General features: G+C 42.6%; 1 protein-coding gene across 5 annotated transcripts; it reads left to right on the forward strand.

The window, feature by feature from the left end:
- Positions 1 to 538: 538 nt before the first annotated feature.
- slc14a2 (solute carrier family 14 member 2) lies at positions 539 to 18,382 on the forward strand. 5 transcript variants are annotated; one of them, XM_014170754.2, is made up of 11 exons: positions 641 to 734; positions 3,935 to 4,070; positions 5,560 to 5,631; positions 12,889 to 13,084; positions 13,695 to 13,884; positions 13,987 to 14,115; positions 14,611 to 14,803; positions 15,302 to 15,449; positions 15,571 to 15,705; positions 15,838 to 15,887; positions 17,481 to 18,382. In XM_014170754.2, exons 2-11 carry the CDS (start codon positions 4,047 to 4,049, stop codon positions 17,874 to 17,876), a joined length of 1,533 nt encoding a protein of 510 aa, XP_014026229.1. In that variant the 5' UTR covers positions 641 to 734; positions 3,935 to 4,046; the 3' UTR covers positions 17,877 to 18,382. The 5 variants fall into 5 exon arrangements, with proteins under 5 accessions (XP_014026231.1, XP_014026229.1, XP_014026230.1 ...); XM_014170755.2 differs by lacking the exon at positions 5,560 to 5,631 and having other exon boundaries at positions 642 to 734; XM_045706994.1 differs by lacking the exon at positions 3,935 to 4,070 and having other exon boundaries at positions 682 to 734.
- The last annotated feature ends 1,176 nt before the right edge of the window (positions 18,383 to 19,558 follow it).

The raw sequence follows: 19,558 nt of genomic DNA on the forward strand, positions 1-19,558 counted from the left end.
CTAGTCATGAATTTCTATGTTGGTGTGAGTATGGTTCCCAATTGGAGGCAGCTGATGATAGTTGCCTCTAATTGGGGATCATACTTAATATGGTCCTTTTCCCACGTGCCTTTGTGGGATATTGTTTCGTTTTGGTTTATTGCTATGTGCGCTACGAACTTCACGTTCGTTTATTCTTTGTTGTTTTTTGAAGGTTCCCTTTATTAAATATGTGGAACTCTACTCACGCTGCGCCTTGGTCCGGTCATTATGTATATGACGAACGTGACAGATCATTTGTCCTATATATAAGGATAATGAAATTGTAAGAGTGACACATTTTTCAACATGCTCACAATCTGCCATTGGATAAAACCCCAAAAAAATGAATTGTGCATGTCAAGTTGTATTCAAACACTGTATGGAAAATGATAAAACTCTCTCTATAGGGTAAATCTCTCACAGGTCAAAAGTCAAGATGCTAACAGTTGTGTGGCTGGGTAATGGATCGGACCTGCTGATAGAACACCCATAGGTCAAGGCCATCTCTCTCTCACACACACATTCCATATCAAAGTTAAGTTGCGCGTGGTTGAACTTTATCACTCTTATTCATCAGAGGAGGAGAGTAAGAATGTTGTGCGAGGTATAAAAACAGTGGTGGGAGCCCTGCTACAGCACAGCTTCAGAGCAGCTGCCACTCACAGTACCTTGCCCTACTGGAAACATATATGCCTGGACCAGATCGCACAAAGGTAGGACACAGACTGCACTACTCATTCTTCTCGTCTTCCTTTCTGTGTAAATGGAGGCAACATTTTTGTAGTGCAAAAGGGCACAGATCTGTGTAAAAAATGGGAAGGTTGGACATGCCAATACTTCATCCTACGTAGATAGTATTATATAAGGATAATGTTAAATGGTAATATTATAAAGAAATAAACAATGGCCACTCTTTAAGGTGAGGTACTGAATACAGAACAGAACAAAATGTTGGTTATAATATAAATCTCATTGCAAATGAGAAGACTGTGTGACTTTCATGTTTCTGAGCCTTTGTTTACATCATTTTATTCAAGTAGAATATTAATATGATAAAAGGAAAGGAAAGCTTCAGAGCAGATGCATTGAAGCATGCATGTTTTGGTCCTTAGACATTCCTCAGAATGCATTCAAAGAGCAGTGTGAATGCAACTTTTTATTGGTTGCACACATCGTTGAGGGACACCTGTGTTTGACTCAATGTGTGCGTTCAAGAAGTTTCATTCACACTACTCTTCGAATGCAGTAGAGTTGCACCCTTTATTTATTTTTTGTTCACTGAGATTTTTTTTTCTAAAGGGCACACTGTAAAAAGTGTTTTCAGCCAACTTTAAAAAGTCAAGGCAACCACCTACAATACAATTTCTAGTTCACTTAACTTTGGGGGACCTAAAAGTTCTGCTAACATGCATTCTTAAGTTCTCTCAACAGTTGAGTAAACTAGAAATTATATTGCAGCTGGTTATCTTGATCTTTTTTTTTTACTTCTTATTTCAAGTCCTCCTAATTTAACGATGTAAGAATATCCTCAGCTGAACTATTTAAACTCCAAGCACTCAACCCCAGGTCCAGCGACTGTCCCCTTAGTCATTACACCAAGAGATACGAAGTTGGATTACCTATAAAATAGCTGTTTCCTCAATTAAGGAAATTATTATGACTAACCACACACCAGATAAACAGTTAAAACAATCTCACTAATGCTTTGAACAAATCCACTTCACGTTTTGATATATCTGGTTTAATGCATCATATTTCAGCCTCTAAAATAAATGTTTAAGTTCTAAAGTGGTTCCTGACAAGTAAATTGATAAAAAATAAAGTTAAATACATCTTGCCAAAAGGCACACTGGGTAATATGTTAATGAGACACGTATTTAAGCCAACACTTTCCAGAAGGACAACCATCTCTGCAGCACTCCACCAATAAGACCTTTATGGTAGACTGGCCAGACGGAGCCACTCCTCAGTAAAAGGCACATGAAAGCCTGCTTGGAGTTTGCCAAAAGGCACCTAAAGGACTCTGAGAAACAAGATTCTCTGCTCTGATAAAACCAAGATTGAACTCTTTGGCCTGAATGCCAAGCGTCACATCTGGCGGAAACCTGGCACCATCCCTATGGTGAAGCATGGTGGTGGCAGCATCATGCTGTGGGGATGATTTTCAGCGGCAGGGACTGGTAGACTAGTCGGGATTGAGGGAAAGATGAACGGAGCAAAGTACAGAGAGATCCTTGATGAAAACCTGCTCCAGAGCGCTCAGGACCTCAGAGTGGTCCGGACCTCAGAGTGGGGGGAAGGTTTCCCTTCCAACAGGACAACAACCCTAAGCACACGATCGAACACGTCTGGAAAGTCCTGAAAATAGCTGTGCATGACGCTCCCCATCAAACATGACAGAGCTTGAAAGGATCTGCAGAGAAGAGTGAGAGAAACTCCCCAAATACAGGTGTGCCAAGTTTGTAGCGACATACCCAAGAAGACTTGAGTCTGTAATCGCTGCCAAAGGTGCTTCAACAAAGTACTGAGTATACGGTCTGAATACTTATGTAAATGTGATATTTCCGTTTTTTATTTTTAAAACATTTGCAAAAATGTCTAAAAACCTGTTATTGCTTTGACATTATGGGGTATTGTGTGTACAGTTGAAGTCGGAAGTTTACATACACTTAGGTTGGAGAGCGTGTCATCAGTCCGGTACCACCTGTGCCGGCTCCACGCACCAGGCCTCCAGTACGCCTCCCCAGCCCGGTACGTCCTGTGCCGGCTCCCCGCACTCGTCCACCAGTGCCTGTGTACAGTCCGGAGTCTCCAGCGACGGTCTACAGCCCGGAGCCTCCAGTGACGGTCAACGGCCCGGAGCTTCCAGTGACGGTCCACGGCCCGGAGCTTCCTGCGCCGGTGCCCAGTCCAGGCATGACGTCCAGTTCTGCTCCATGGCTGGAGCCTTCCTCTGCGCCGGTGCTCAGTCCAGGCACAGCGTCCAGTCCCACTCCATGGCCGGAGCCTTCCTCTGCGCCGGTGCCCAATCCAGGCACGGCGTCCAGTCCTGCTCCATGGCCGGAGCCTTCCTCTGCTCCGGTGCCCAGTCCGGGCACGGCGTTCAGCCAGGCTTCAGGGTCAGATCCGCTGTCTGAACGGGGGCTACATCCTGCACTGGAGCCGCCACCAACGCTAGTTGCCCACCCTAACCCTCCCCATCCAGGTTCAGGTTTTGCGGTTGGAGTCCACACCTTTGGTGGGGGGGGTGGGGTACTGTCACGCCCTGAGGGGTTCTCTATGGTGCAATAGGTCAGAGCGTGACTAGGGGTTGTTCTAGTCATGAATTTCTATGTTGGTGTGAGTATGGTTCCCAATTGGAGGCAGCTGATGATAGTTGCCTCTAATTGGGGATCATACTTAATGTGGTCCTTTTCCCACGTGCGTTTGTGGGATATTGTTTCGTTTTGGTTTATTGCTATGTGCGCTACGAACTTCACGTTCGTTTATTCTTTGTTGTTTTTTGAAGGTTCCCTTTATTAAATATGTGGAACTCTACTCACGCTGCGCCTTGGTCCGGTCATTATGTATATGACGAACGTGACAGATCATTTGTCCTATATATAAGGATAATGAAATTGTAAGAGTGACACATTTTTCAACATGCTCACAATCTGCCATTGGATGAAACAAAAAAAAAATGAATTGTGCATGTCAAGTTGTATTCAAACACTGTATGGAAAATTATAAAACTCTCTCCATAGGGTAAATCTCTCAGAGGTCAAAAGTCAAGATGCTAACAGTTGTGTGGCTGGGTAATGGATAGGACCTGCTGATAGAACACCCATAGGTCAAGGCCATCTCTCTCTCACACACACATTCCATATCAAAGTTAAGTTGCGCGTGGTTGAACTTTATCACTCTTATTCATCAGAGGAGGAGAGTAAGAATGTTGTGCGAGGTATAAAAACAGTGGTGGGAGCCCTGCTACAGCACAGCTTCAGAGCAGCTGCCACACACAGCACCTTGCCCTACTGGAAACATATATGCCTGGACCACATCGCACAAAGGTAGGACACAGACTGCACTACTCATTCTTCTCGTCTTCCTTTCTGTCTAAATGGAGGCAACATTTTTGTAGTGCAAAAGGGCACAGATCTGTGTAAAAAATGGGAAGGGTGGACATGCCATTACTTCATCCTACGTAGATAGTATTATATAAGGATAATGTTAAATGGTAATATTATAAAGAAATAAACAATGGCCCCTCTTTAAGGTGAGGTACTGAATACAGAACAGAACAGAACAAAATGTTGGTTATAATATAAATCTCACTGCAAATGAGAAGACTGTGTGACTTTCATGTTTCTGAGCCTTTGTTTACATCATTTATTTCAAGTAGAATATGAATATGATAAAAGGAAAGGAAAGCTTCAGAGCAGATGCATTGAAGCATGCATGTTTTGGTCCTTAGACATTCCTCATAATGCATTCAAAGAGCAGTGTGAATGCAACTTTTTATTGGTTGCACACATCGTTGAGGGACACCTGTGTTTGACTCAATGTGTGTGTTCAAGAAGTTGCATTCACACTACTCTTCGAATGCAGTAGAGTTGCACCCTTTATTTATTTTTTGTTCACTGAGATTTATTTTTCTAAAGGGCACACTGTAAAAAGTGTTTTCAGCCAACTTTAAAAAGTCAAGGCAACCACCTACAATACAATTTCTAGTTCACTTAACTTTGGGGGACCTAAAAGTTCTGCTAACATGCATTCTTAAGTTGTCTCAACAGTGTAGTAAACTAGAAATTATATTGCAGCTGGTTATCTTGATCTTTTTTTTTTACTTCTTATTTCAAGTCCTCCTAATTTAACGATGTAAGAATATCCTCAGCTGAACTATTTAAACTCCAAGCACTCAACCCCAGGTCCAGCGACTGTCCCCTTAGTCATTACACCAAGAGATACGAAGTTGGATTACCTATAAAATAGCTGTTTCCTCAATTAAGGAAATGATTATGACTAACCACACACCAGATAAACAGTTAAAACAATCTCACTAATGCTTTGAACAAATCCACTTCACGTTTTGATATATCTGGTTTAATGCATCATATTTCAGCCTCTAAAATAAATGTTTAAGTTCTAAAGTGGTTCCTGACAAGTAAATTGATAAAAAATAAAGTTAAATACATCTTGCCGAAAGGCACACCGGGTAATATGTTAATGAGACACGTATTTAAGCCAACACAGTATTTTACTTTGCGGATCTCAGCAAACTGAACTCAGCTATTTGTGTTGTTATGGCAAACTTTCAGTTCAGTTCCACTATTTCAGTTCACTCAACATTGTTTTATTAATTAGGTTCGTGGAGTATTCCACACCAGCTCAGCAATTTCCCATTTTGAAGTCCAGCCAACTTAGATATTTAAGCTGAATTCACTTTTTATATGTTGAATTTGTTTTACAGTGCAGCACCTACACCAATTAGTGGTGTACACTAATATTATATAATAATATTTTGGGGGGATATTTTTTAACATTACTTATCTTCTGTAGGATATTCCCAAGAATATCTCCAGTTTCTATTGTGCCTTAACGCAAGAACTTCCATCCGCATTCCAGTCAAAGGTAAGCCAGGCCATAGACGGGTCTTTGTGAGTCATAATCATAATGATAACATCAATCGAGAGCCAAAGTTCCACTGTGTCCACATCACTAAGGACCTATCATGGTCCAAACACACCAACACATGAAGAGTGTATGACAACACCTCTTCCCCCTTTGGAGGCTGAACAGATTTGGCATGGGCCCTCAGATCCTCAAAAAGTTCTACAGCTGCACCATTGAGAGCATCTTGACTGGCTGTATCACTGTGTGGTATGAAAACTGCTCAGCATCCGACTGCAAGGCGCTAGAGAGGGTAGTGCGTACGGCCCAGTACATCACTGGGACCGAACTCCTACCTGTATACCAGGCGGTGTCAGAGTAAGACCGTAAAAAATGTCAAAGACTCCAACCACCCAAGTCATAGACTCTCTCTGCTATCGCACAGCAAGTGGTCACAGAGTGCCAAGTCTGTGACCAAAAGGCACCTGAACAGCTTCTACCCCCAAGCCATAAGTGTGCTGGACGGTTAATCAGATGGCTACGCGGACAATTTACATTGACCCACCTTCATAATTTTTTTCTTTATCTTAATTGTATTACACTGACTCCCTTGCACTGGCTCTGTGCACACACACTAGACTATATGCACACATTCACACATACAGTGAGGGGAAAAAGTATTTGATTCCCTGCTGATTTTGTACGTTTGCCCACTGACAAAGAAATGATCAGTCTATCATTTTAATGGTAGGTTTATTTGAACAGTGAGAGACAGAATAACAACAACAAAATGCAGAAAAATACATGTAAAAAATGTTATAAAATGTTTGCATTTTAATGAGGGAAATAAGTATTTGACCCCTTTGCAAAACATGACTTAGTACTTGGTGGCAAAACCCTTGGCAATCACAGAGGTGTAAGGGCTGTCGTCATGGAGAGAAGAAGACCAAGGTGCAGCGGAGTTAGTGTACATGATTTAATTCAAAAAAGAACACTGGAACACTACAAAACAAGAATACACCGACAGCTCAACAGCACTGACAGCTGAAACACAACTGAACAGAAACAATTACCCACAAAACCCCAACGGAAAAACATGCACTTATGTGTGACTCCCAATCAACAGCAACGAACATCAGCTGTGCCTGATTTGGGAGTCACACACGGCCCAAAACAAAGAAATACAAACACATAGACACAGAACATAGAACGCCCACCCAATGTAACACCCTGGCCTAACCAAAATAAAGAACAAAAACCCCTCTCTATGACCAGGGCGTTACAAGAGGTCAGACGTTTCTTGTAGTTGGCCACCAGATTTGCACACATCTCAGGAGGGATTTTGTCCCACTCCTCTTTGCAGATCGTCTCCAAGTCATTAAGGTTTCGAGGCTGACTTTTGGCAACTCGAACCTTCAGCTCCCTCCACAGATTTTCTATGGGATTAAGGTCTGGAGACTAGCTAGGCCACTCCAGGACCTTAATGTGCTTCTCTTGAGCCACTCCTTTGTTGCCTTGGCCGTTTGTTTTGGGTCATTGTCATGCTGGAATACCCATCCACGACCCATTTTCAATGCCCTGGCTGAGGGAAGGAGGTTCTCACCCAAGATTTGACGGTACATGGCCCCGTCCATCGTCCCTTTGATGCGGTGAAGTTGTCCTGTCCCCTTAGCAGAAAAACACCCCAGAAGCATAATGTTTCCACCTTCATGTTTGACGGTGGGGATGGTGTTCTTGGGGTCATAGGCAGCATTCCTCCTCCTCCAAACACGGCGAGTTGAGTTGATGCCAAGGAGCTCCATTTTGGTCTCATCTGACCACAACACTTTCACCCAGTTGTCCTCTGAATCATTCAGATGTTCATTGGCAAACTTCAGACGGGCATGTATATGTGCTTTCTTGAGCAGGGGGACCTTGCGGGCACTGCAGGATTTCAGTCCTTCACGGCGTAGTGTGTTACCAATTGTTTTCTTGGTGACTATGGTCCCAGCTGCCTTGAGATCATTGACAAGATCCTCCCGTGTAGTTCTGGGCTGATTCCTCACCGTTCTCATGATCATTGCAACTCCACGAGGTGAGATCTTGCATGGAGCCCCAGGCCGAGGGATATTGACAGTTCTTTTGTGTTTCTTCCATTTGCGAATAATCGCACCAAATGTTGTCACCTTCTCACCAAGCTGCTTGGCGATGGCCTTGTAGCCCATTCCAGCCTTGTGTAGGTCAACAATCTTGTCCCTGACATCCTTGGAGAGCTCTTTGGTCTTGGCCATGGTGGAGAGTTTGGAATCTGAATGATTGATTGCTTCTGTGGACAGGTGTCTTTTATACAGGTAACAAGCTGAGATTAGGAGCACTCCCTTTAAGAGTGTGCTCCTAATCTCAGCTCATTACCAGTATAAAAGACACCTGGGAGCCAGAAATATTTCTGATTGAGAGGGGGTCAAGTACTTATTTCCCACATTAAAATGCAAATCAATTTTTTACATTTTTGACATGCGTTTTTCTGGATATTTTTGTTGTTATTCTGTCTCTCACTGTTCAAATAAACCTACATTTAAAATGATAGACTGATCATTTCTTTGTCAGTGGGCAAATGTACAAAATCAGCAGGGGATCAAATACTTTTTCCCCTCACTGTACTACACTTTCCCTATGCTACTACTCTGTTCATTATATCCTGATTGCCTAGTCACTTTACCCCAACCCACATGCAATGTTCCCTGTAAGCTGTATGTGTGTGAGGGTTTGCCTGAAACTGCTGAGCAGCTCCCAAGGACTGGCATGCAGAGTGCAGAGAAATATCAGCCCACTGAGAGAAGCACAGGGTTGAACTTCAAGTTTTTCCTGTTAGTTAACACTATCAACATTTCCCTTTAATTATGAGACTCAATTATCCACTTTCAATACATCATACCGAAACAAAATGAACTATGCAAGATATTTTTTTGTAGGCAGAACCCAGGACTCTATTGGACTCTATTGCTCACAACTCTGTTGTGCATGAGACTGTATCCTACACAGACCATGCGGCACAGCCAATCAGAGCTGCAGTAGGCCAACATAGACCATTGACATACAATGCATTCGGAAAGTGTTCATACCCTATATAAGGTCCCACAGTTGACAGTGCATGTCAGAGCAAAAACTAAGCCGAGGTCGAAGGAATTGTCCATAGAGATCCGAGACAGGATTGTGTCGAGGCACAGATCTGGGGAAGGGTACTAACAAATGCAGCTTTGAAGGTCCCCAAGAACACAGTGGCCTCCATAATTCTTAAATGGAAGAAGTTTGGAAGCACCAAACTCTGACGGCAAACTGAGCAATTGGGGGAGAAGGGCCTTGGTCAGGGAGGTGACCAAGAACCCGATGGTCACTCTGACAGAGCTCCAGAATTCCTCTGTGGAGATGGGAGAACTTTCCAGAAGGACAACCATCTCTGCAGCACTCCACCAATAAGACCTTTATGGTAGACTGGCCAGACGGAGCCACTCCTCAGTAAAAGGCACATGAAAGCCTGCTTGGAGTTTGCCAAAAGGCACCTAAAGGACTCTGAGAAACAAGATTCTCTACTCTGATAAAACCAAGATTAAACTCTTTGGCCTGAATGCCAAGCGTCACATCTGGAGGAAACCTGGCACCATCCCTATGGTGAAGCATGGTGGTGGCAGCATCATGCTGTGGGGATGATTTTCAGCGGCAGGGACTGGGAGACTAGTCGGGATTGAGGGAAAGATGAACGGAACAAAGTACAGAGAGATCCTTGATGAAAACCTGCTCCAGAGCGCTCAGGACCTCAGAGTGGTCCGGACCTCAGAGTGGGGGGAAGGTTTCCCTTCCAACAGGACAACAACCCTAAGCACACGATCGAACATGTCTGGAAAGTCCTGAAAATAGCTGTGCATGATGCTCCCCATCAAACATGACAGAGCTTGAGAGGATCTGCAGAGAAGAGTGAGAGAAACTCCCCAAATACAGGTGTGCCAAGTTTGTAGCGACATACCCAAGAAGACTTGAGTCTGTAACCGCTGCCAAAGGTGCTTCAACAAAGTACTGAGTATACGGTCTGAATACTTATGTAAATGTGATATTTCAGTTTTTTATTTTTAAAACATTTGCAAAAATGTCTGAAAACCTGTTATTGCTTTGACATTATGGGGTATTGTGTGTACAGTTGAAGTCAGAAGTTTACATACACTTAGGTTGGAGTCATTAAAACTCGTTTTTCAACCACTCCACAAATTTCTTGTTAAACAAACTATAGTTTTGTCAAGTCGGTTAGGACATCTACTTTGTGCATGACACAAGTAATTTTTCCAACAACTGTTTACAGACAGATTATTTCACTTATAATTCACTGTATCACAATATCCGTGGGTCAGAAGTTTACATACACTAAGTTGACTGTGCCTTTAAACAGCTTAAATTCCAGAAAATGATGCCATGGCTTTAGAAGCTTATGATAGGCTAATTGACATCATTTTAGTCAATTGGATGTGTATCTGTGGATGTATTTCAAAACCTACCTTCAAACTCAATTCTGACATTTCACATTCTTAAAATAAAGTGGTGATCCTAACTGACCTAAGACAGGGAGTTTTTACTAGAATTAAATGTCAGGAATTGTGAAAAACTGAGTTTAAATGTATTTGGCTAAGGTGTATGTAAACTTCCGACTTCAACTGTATATAGATGAGGAACAAAAACAATTTTATCCATTTTAGAATAAGGCTGTAACGTAACAAAATGTGGAAAAAGTAAAGGGGTCTGAATACTTTCCGAATGCACTGTATATGACCATTGCCATGTATGGATGATCTGTGCCATTTAATTCAAACTGAACTGTGTTTACAGCTGTGGTTCTGAGTAGATGTGCTTGTTTTGGGATCAAAGCAAGAGCTGAATGTAGACACTTATGCACATTTTGTTCATATCCTTTGCTAGTTAGTGAGTTATTAGCCCAGTTATAGATCATTTGTAGTCAGCAATAGGGGAGTGATTGCTTCCTACAAGAGTATAGCATGTGTACCTTTCTAGACATCTTTTTAAAAAAGCAAGTCAGGTAAACAGCTTTTTTTGTCTTAAAGGGGCAGTGTTGTATTTTGAGACAGGCTTGAATAAGCTAAGTAGCCAGTAGACAGAGGGTAGCATAATTTGTCTGATTCTCTGTTACAATGGTATGGGAAGAATAATGCTTTTTTTTGCATCAATAACACAATAACATTTTCAGTCACCTCCTTGTCTGAAGGACAAGATGATAAACAGGTTAATATCAAGCCCTGCGTGTTTTTTTCTAAAGTCTCATGGAATGTAGCCATACATTTAACACCACACATTGGCTGCTACTGTAGGCTGAATGATAGAACAGCTATTTTCATGTTTCTCCATTGTTTTTGATGGTAGGCCCCTTTGGTAGGCCTACATTATGATAAAATAGCCACAGTAGCCTACTTGGCCACTGTTAAAACTGTAAGCGGCTACATCTTCAGTGTTCATAGTAAATGCGCCACTGGAAGTTGCATAGAATTTTCAGAAGTTTAAATTTGCGCTCAGCAGACCTGAAATTTGCTCATTGTGGAAAATAAATTAGAGAGAACATGTACAGCCAGTTCACACTGTTCTGCGAAGGGAGTAGTACACAGCGTTGTACGAGATCTTCAGTTTCCTGGCAATTTCTCGCATGGAATAGACTTCATTTCTCAGAACAAGAATAGACTGAAGAGAAAGTTCTTTGTTTTTGGCCATTTTGAGCCTGTAATCGAACCCACAAATGCTGATGCTCCAGACACTCAACTAGTCTAAAGAAGGCCAATTTTATTGCTGCTTTAATCAGAACAACCGTTTTCAGCTGTGCTAACATAATTGCAAAAGGGTTTTCTAATGATCAATTAGCCTTTTAAAATGATAAACTTGGATTAGCTAACACAACGTGCCATTGGAACACAGGAGTGATGGTTGCTGATAATGAGCCTCTGTACGTCTATGTAGATATTCCATTAAAAATCAGCCGTTTCCAGCTGCAATAGTCATTTACAACATTAACAATGTCTACACTGTATTTCTGATCAATTTGATGTTATTTTAATGGACAAACAAATGTGCTTTTCTTTCAAAAACAAGGAGATTTCTAAGTGACCCCAAACTGTTGAACGGTAGTGTACATCCTGTATTACCTCTATTACCTCAACTACTTGGTATCCCAGCACATTGACTCGGTACTGGTACTTCTTGTATACTGCCTCCTTATTGTTTTACTGTGCTACTATTTCCTTTTTTTATTTAGCAAATATTTGTCTTACTTTTTATCTCTGCACTGTTGAGAATGGGCTCATAAGTAAGCATATCACCGTTTTATTTTACCTTTATTTAACTAGGCAAGTCAGTTAAGAACAAATTCTTATTTTCAATGACAGCCTAGGAACAGTGGGTTAACTGCCTTGTTCAGGGGCAGAACGACAGATTTTGTACCTTGTCAGCTCGGGATTCGATCAACGCTCTAACCACTAGGCTATGCTGCCGCCCCATAAACTCTGTAAAGTCTTTAAAGTCTACACCTGTTTTATTAGGTGCAAATACAATTTGATTTGATTCGATTTTAATCACTTTGTGTGTAGTTTTTTAAGACATCACCAGGCTGCTCAGAGGGTTGTTTTTAGGAGATTATGCACAAAGCGCTAACTAAAACTAAGTAATAGTAGCTATGCCTACTAAAATATTGATGAAGAAAAGAATGACAGAACAAGATAAAATAACAGGGTACACCATTATCAATAGAAAGAACTGTACATACACTGAACAAAAATGTAAACCCAACTTGTAAAGTGTTGGTCTCATGCTTCAAGAGCTGAAATAAAAGATCTCAGAAATGTTCGATACGCTTATTTATCAAAAATGTTGTGCACAAATTTGTTTACATTTGTAGGGGAAACTCATTCTGATTGGCTGAGCCTGGCTCCCCACTGGGTGGGCCTGGCTCCCGGGTGGGTGGGCCTATGCCCTCCCAGGCCCACCCATGGCTGCAACCCCTGCCCAGTCATATGAAATCAATAGATTTGGACCTAATGAATTCATTTTGACTGATTTCCTTTTATGAACTGTAACTCAGCAAAATCTTTGAAATTGTTGCATGTTGCATTTATATTTTTGTTCAGTATAATATTTGTACAATTGAACAATGTTGAACGTTTTCTATGTTGTGTCGAAGTAGTTGTATAGACTTGGATCTTTGTCTGGGTCCAGGTTTACAGCAAGTTTAACTCTCTGTTCTTCTCCTCCACGCAGCAAGAGCAGCAGCCACTGATGGCCAACCCAGATCCAGAGGTGTCAGGGGGTGGGGAGCAGAAGAAGGCCCAGGGGGAAAACGCAGAGCCTAGGAAGTCTGCAGTCCCCACCTGCCAGCAGAAGGCCAAGGCCCGGCTCCTACTGTTACTGTCCTACATCTCAGGAGACATGGAGGTGTTTGCAGAGTGGATGAAAAGTAATTATGGATGATATTTTAACATTGCACTTCTCCAAATAGGCAAATAAGTTTATCTGCTATACAGTTAGTCAAAAACATTGACAAATCATTGAGTAAAAACTTCATTTTTCAAATAACTTAACATATACCTTGAGGTAGTGAATTCAACAGAACGCTTACAACAAGGAAAATACATAATTCGTCATTATCCAACACAGAGACAGACACTAGAACCCCAATTCCATATTTTACTGTACAGTGTGTGATTCTGACTCTTTGTCCAATGGCAATGTCCATGAGCAGAGAAAACACGTCCAGACCGTCCCAAGCCCAGGACCGTCCCAAAAAGGACTGTGACACCGAAAAAGAAAGACATTCATAATCTTTAGACAATGCAGCAAAGTATACAATACAGCTCTGTTGAAATCTCTCTGCAAATTGACAGCCCGAATAGGACCTGTGTTGGGGACTGTAGGTACATGTATGTGTGTGAGAATACAGAAACCTGCATACAATGACCAGATTATCTATAGCTTTGTGTGCAAAGAAACATATATCATATTTTTTTATGAACCTGACTCTCTCTTTCTTCCCTCACCCGCTGCCCATCTCCATTCTCCCCCTCCAGAACAGTTCTTCCTGCTCCAGCTGTTAGACTGGGTTCTCCGTGGTGCTGCCCAGGTCATGTTTGTCAACAATCCTCTGAGTGGCCTAGTGATCTTTGCTGGGCTGATCCTGCAGAACCGCTGGTGGGCTCTCAACGGCTTCGTGGGCACACTCTTCGCCACCATCTCTGCCCTCATACTGCAACAGAGCAGGTGTGTGTGTGTCCATGTGTGTGCGTGTGTCTGAGTGTGCGTGCACGTGAGTGAACATGTGCGTATGCAATCTCTGACTGTGTGTGTCTGTCTCTCTTTTAGGGGTGCGATTGCAGCGGGGCTGTATGGTTACAATGGGATCTTGGTGGGGCTGCTGATGGCCGTGTTCTCTAACGCTGGAGACTGGTACTGGTGGCTCCTACTGCCCAACATCGTCATGTCTATGACCTGGTGAGTTAGATAGTGCCACCAGATACCCATCAGATGACCTGATAACCACCATCTCATGGGGTTTTGCACGTGAATCTAACATTTGAATAATGTAATCTTTTCAGTACCAGGAAAAGATGGCTATCTGGCCCATTAAGATCAGAATCACATCATGACGTCAAACTGACCCACTTTTTTGCCTCTATTACATCACATCATCGGGTCAAAAGGACATTCATGACTTTCTTTCTACCTTGTCTAGCTCACTTTCACTAATGTCAGTTATTATGGTCCTGTCTTACTGGCACATATCGAGCCATCTCTGCAGTGCACTAATAGACTTGTGACAATCACCATTTCTCAGAACGGACAGGGAAATAACTTTCCCCCACATGGTAAAAACAAGATTTGACGATGCCTGACTAGATTTGACCTCGACTGTGACTACTGGAGAAATTTAGAGGTTATTATGTATCATTATGGTAGAGCAGCATACATTAAGCTCCTCTCCTCCAGCCCTATAGTGTCCAGTGCGTTGGCATCCATTAACAGTCGTTGGGACCTGCCAGTGTTCACTCTTCCCTTCAACATCCTGGTATGTCTCCACATGGTGGCTACTGGCCACTACAACCACCACTTCCCCCAAGTCCTCATCCAGCCACGCACAGAACTAGCCAACATCACCTGGGCTGAGGTCGACGTAGCTAAGGTAATAAACAAAGCAGGTTGTACATGTGGGTGCGTGTGTGTGAGAAAGAAAGTGAGTGTGTGTGTATACTGTTTCTGTGTGTTGTGTCAATGCCTAGTGTGTGGTTGTGTGAGTGTGTTCAGGAAGGTGTGTACAGGTGTATTCTAGAAACTTCCAGGCTGAGTCATTCAGTAACTCTAGGAATCCCATCTATCTGGAATGGCCACATGCCAGAAATAGTTCACATACACACTGAGATGTAGGTTCCCTGAAAACTATGTCTTTAGCCTTTTCAAAATGCGAAAAAAGATGGATACATTCTTGTGCATGCGTTGAGGGTTTCAACCATCATTCTATTTTTGTCCGATTTTGTTTTATATATGAGTCAGAAGGTGTGTTTGTGTCACTCAGATCATCTGTGGTTTGGTGCCTGTGGGTTTTGATGACGTGATTGCCCCTGGCCACACACGCATGCACACACACACGCGAGTCTGATCACCTCTCTGTCTCTCTCCTCAGCTGTTCACAGCAGTGCCAGTAGGTATAGGCCAGGTGTATGGGTGTGATAACCCCTGGACAGGAGGAATCTTCATAGTCGCTCTCTTCATTTCCTCTCCCATCACCTGTGCTCACGCTACCATTGGATCCGCAGTCGGCATGGTCTCAGGTAAACACACACACGTACATAACCACCAGACTACACCCAACACGAGTGTTCCAGATTAGGTATTTGAAGTGGACAGTATCGTTCTGCTGAGTGAATTCCAGTGTGGGCTCTTTTCCTGAAGGTCTGGCCCTGGCAGCTCCATTTGAGGCAATCTACTTTGGTCTGTGGGGGTATAACTGTGTTCTAGCCTGCATCGCTATTGGAGGGATGTTCTACGCTCTCACCTGGCAGGTACACCTGCTGGCAATCACCTGTGGTGAGTTCACACTGCAATGACAACTGGGGACCTCTTGTCTCAGTGTCACATGACCGGTTAAAGGCCTTAAAGGTTTGGATGGGTGGTGCTGTAGCAATATGACTGAATTTGACTGTGGCTTTTCTTCACCAGCTTTCTTCTGTGCATATCTGGGCTCAGCCATCGCTAATGTCATGTCCACAGTAAGTACAATGTTATGAGAATATGACAGTCATGCTGTTATCTATACAGTAGCCTAATTTCATTCACACAATGTGGGACACATAAACACATTTTGAAAACACACTAAGACCACATTCAACGAGCTATATAAGGCTATAAGCAAACAAGAAAATGCTCATTCACAGGTGGTCGCTCTTAGTGGCCGGGGATTGTAATGCAGGAAAACTTAAATCCGTTTTACTTAATTTCTACCAGCATGTAACATGTGCAACCAGAGGGAAAAAACTCTACACCACCTTTACTTCACACACAGAGACTCATACAAAGCTCTCCCTCGCCCTCCATTTGACAAATCTGACCATAATTCTATCCTCCTGATTCCTGCTTACAAGCAAAAACTAAAGCAGGAAGTACCAGTGACTCGCTCAATAAGGGAAGTGGTCAGATGACGCAATTGCTAAGCTACAAGTCTGTTTTGCTAGCACAGACTGGAATATGTTCCGTGATTCATCAGATGGCATTGAGGAGTACACCACATCAGGCACCGGCTTATAGGGAGGAGGTCAGAGACCTGACAGTGTGATGCCAGGACAACAAACTCTCCCTCAACGTGATCAAGACAAAGGAGATGATTGTGGACTACAGGAAAAGGAAGGTCATTCACATCAACAGGGCTGTAGTGGAGCAGGTCGAGAGCTTCAAGTTCTTTGGTGTCCACATAACCAACAAACTGACATGGTCCAACACACCAAGACAGTTGTGAAGAGGGCACGACAATGTCTATTCCCCCTCAGGAGACAGAAAATATTTGGCATGGGTCCTCAGATCCTCAAAAAGTTCTACAGCTGCACCATCGAGAGCATCCTCACTGGTTGAATAACCGCCTGGTATGGCAACTGCTCGATATCTGACTGACTACAGAGGGTCGTACATATGGCCCAGTACATTTTCTTAACTCTTGTAAGTAAGCGTTTCACAGCAAGGTCAACACCAGTTGTATTCAGCGCATGTGACAAATACAAATTTTAATCTCTGAAATCTGACTGTTAAGGAATTTATATGTTTGAATGTAATGATTAAATAATTCTACCCTGAAACTTAACTATTAGGGATATGGTCTATATAGCATGTAGAATGAGTAACTAAAGGGTTAAGCATAAATCTAACGAGGTTGGACTGGGAAAGAGAAGAATTTGTGTCTGTGTGTTTAAGTAAACACCAAGAACCGTTAAACTGTAGTTGACCTGCCCTAGCTTGAACTCTGAGGGTTTAAGATATGAGAGAGAGTACCCCTCAAGGTTTCCCTAATCTCAGAGGAATGAAACTGTCGGCTGGGTAATGATCTACAGTGTTAAGAGATCTGGGGCCTTAATGTTTGTGTGTACGTGTGTGTGCATAAGTAAGAAGTGACCTATAAAAATTATGTCTCTGTACAATGGACTTCAGAACGTTCTCGTGAATAAACATTCTGCCTCTTGTAGACTGTCTGTTTCATTCAACCAGAATCTAACAAAATCCCAGGTTGCAGACTGAGTATTTTAATTGAAGTTAACATTGAGAACATATTTCTCGGAACACTGACTCTCTCTCTCTCCCTCTCTCTCTTTGTTCAGTTTGGCCTGCCAGCCTGCACCTGGCCCTTCTGTCTCTCCGCCCTCACCTTCCTTCTATTTACCACGGAAACCAACACCATATTCAAGCTGCCGCTGGCTAACGTGGCCTACCCCGAGAGGAACCTGCGCTTCTTCTGGAAGCTCCGCAAGAAGGAGAAGCTGGAGAGAGAGGAGAAGGAAAGAGAGGAAGAGAAGAAAAGAGATGAGGAAAAGTGGAGGGCAAAGGAGCAAGAGCTGCTAGGTAACGATAAAGAGGTGCTGAGGATGGAGAGAATGGATGGGAAAGAGAATGGTGATGGGATGGAAGGCAAGCACATGAATGAAATTATGATTCAGGAGGGAGAGATGATGGAGGGGGCCTTGGGTGAAGTGAGTAGCATGGCAGAAAATGTCTGAGCTCATCAACAGACTCCAGATGATTTACTATGTACATAGAGTAGCAGAGACTCAGGTGATAAAGGACAGATGGGTGTGTGTGTTTGTAGACGGTGTCTGAAGTGTTCGTTTTAGCATTATACATACTGTATGTAACTTATCTTATTGTTTATTACTTCTGAAAAATACCCAAAGCTCAGGTAACTAGCCCTCAGGTAACTAGCCCTCAGGTAACTAGCCCTCAGGTAACTAGCCCTCAGGTAACTAGCCCTCAGGTAACTAGCACTCAGGTAACTAGCACTCAGGTAACTAGCCGTCAGGTAACTAGCACTCAGGTAACTAGCACTCAGTTAACTAGCACTCAGGTAACTAGCACTCAGGTAACTAGCACTCAGGTAGGGCTACAGCAGGTCATCCCGGTGTATGGTATTATATCTAACTCTGCTATAAAGTGGATATTACCACAGTTATGTACTTTCATACTTGCTTGGTTTGAATTCTAATAAAAGTCTATTTTTCTAACAAAAGCTCAGGGTTGTTGCTCTTTGAAAATGCCACCATCATATGTATCTTCGAGTAGTCATGGGACACACACACATACCAATCCTCATACACACAGTGACACGCACCACCCTCAGACACACTCTACCCATATAGTGGTATGCACTGTAAGAATGTATGGTCAAGCCCATTGGCACACACACAATGGGCTTGACCTTACAGAGTCTTATAGTGGTATCAGGTAGCACATTCTTAACATGCCATTACATAATGCATAATTACTGTAGTTACTCTACTAGAAGATTCTGTCCTGATTATTGAATGAACAATTGGATAAGAGCTAGAGTGCAGCAGGGAAGTTGCAGTTCACCAGTTCAAATATTCTTAATTTAATAATAGGCCCCTTTTTTCTCAATTTCTGCCTGAATGACGTGCCCAAAGTTAACTGCCTGTTGCTCAGGCCCTGAAGCCAGGATATGCATATAATTGGTACCATTGGAAAGAAAACAATTTGCAGTTTGTAGAAATGTTAAAATAAATGTAGGAGAATATAACACAATATATATGGTTGGAGAAATTCCAAAGAAAAACCAACCAGAAATTTTTTTTTGGAGAGCCCATGCTCTTACAATGGAAAGTAAAGGGGCATCTGAATTCTAGCTCCCAGGGTGCAATTCCTATGACTTCCACAGGGTGTCAGCAGTCTATGTTCAAGGTTTCAGGCTTGTAACTTCCAAAACGAATAAGAAATATGAGTTTTAGTATAGGGACACAGTCTTGGAAATTCATGTATGCGCGCGCGATGTAGACAGAACGCACCTGCTAAAATCGGTTTCCTATTGAACATACTTCTTTCCGTAAGACATATTATAGTCTGTTTACATTTTAGGGTATCTGAGGAGTAAATAGAAACATATTTTGACTTGTTGAAACAATGTTTAGGGGTAGATTTTCGGATTCCTTTCTCTGCATGTTGAACGAGTGGATTACTCAAATCGATGGCGCCAACTAAACGGACTTTTTGGGATATAAAGAAGGATTTTATGATTTTATCTAACAAAATGACACTACATGTTATAGCTGGGACCCTTTGGATGACAAATCAGAGGAAGATTTTCAAAAAGTAAGTCAACGTTTAATCGCTATTTGTGAATTTATTAAACCTATGCCGGTGGAAAAATATTTTGATGTGGGGCGCCGTC

The sequence above is a fragment of the Salmo salar genome, chromosome ssa24 (assembly GCF_905237065.1).
Source record: "Salmo salar chromosome ssa24, Ssal_v3.1, whole genome shotgun sequence".
Classification (NCBI taxonomy): Eukaryota; Metazoa; Chordata; class Actinopteri; order Salmoniformes; family Salmonidae; genus Salmo; species Salmo salar.